This window comes from Nicotiana attenuata, unplaced genomic scaffold, assembly GCF_001879085.1.
Source record: "Nicotiana attenuata strain UT unplaced genomic scaffold, NIATTr2, whole genome shotgun sequence".
NCBI lineage: Eukaryota > Viridiplantae > Streptophyta > Magnoliopsida > Solanales > Solanaceae > Nicotiana > Nicotiana attenuata.
In genome coordinates, this window is record NW_017684165.1 from 1 (window position 1) to 657 (window position 657).

Genomic DNA, 657 nt, shown 5'->3' on the forward strand with positions numbered 1-657 from the left:
TATGTACCACCTTAAGATTGGAAAGTTATAAAGCTTCAACTCAAAGCGACATCGACTTGAACACTTGGAAAACTTTGAAGATTTGGCGGACTTTGCAGACTTTAACTCGAAGATTACGGGGGGCTTAAACAATTCAACTTTAAGACCAGCGAATTTGAAGACTGAAACTTGAAGACCAACGAACTTGAAGACTTCAACTTTGAGACTTGGAGGGCCAATATTTCAACTTGAAGATTGGCGAATTTGAAGACTTCAACTTGAAGACCGACGGACTTGAAGACTTTAACTTTGAGACTTGGAGGGCCTAAATATTTCAACTTGAAGATCAGCGAATTTGAAGACTTCAACTTGAAGACCGACGGACTTGAAGATTTCAACTTTGAGACTTGGAAGGCTTAAATATTTCAGCCTCTCTTTTGCTTTACATAGGATCAGATGAAGTAAAAATGATTGTATCATCAGCATATGCTAGATGATTGATCTTAGGGCTCCATTTAGGCATTCCAAAGCTCTTAAATTGCCTGGTACTGTGTAGTGAATTCAAGCCCCTTGACATAGCTTCTGCAGCTAATATAAACAGAGTAGGTGATAAAGGATCACCCTGCTTCACACCTCTGGTAGATCTGAAGAAACCATTAGGCTGCCCATTGATTAGTA

The 657-nt window shown here is 39.4% G+C and overlaps 1 protein-coding gene across 1 annotated transcript in view; it reads right to left on the reverse strand.

Annotated features, from left to right (window-relative positions):
• Positions 1–421: 421 nt before the first annotated feature.
• The window catches only part of LOC109222091, a 5,501-nt gene continuing 5,265 nt past the window's right edge, over positions 422–657 (reverse strand). Inside the window, exon 2 of the mRNA XM_019386495.1 lies at positions 422–640. Coding sequence (XP_019242040.1) covers positions 422–640 — 219 coding nt within the window. The remainder of the gene's footprint in view (positions 641–657) is intronic.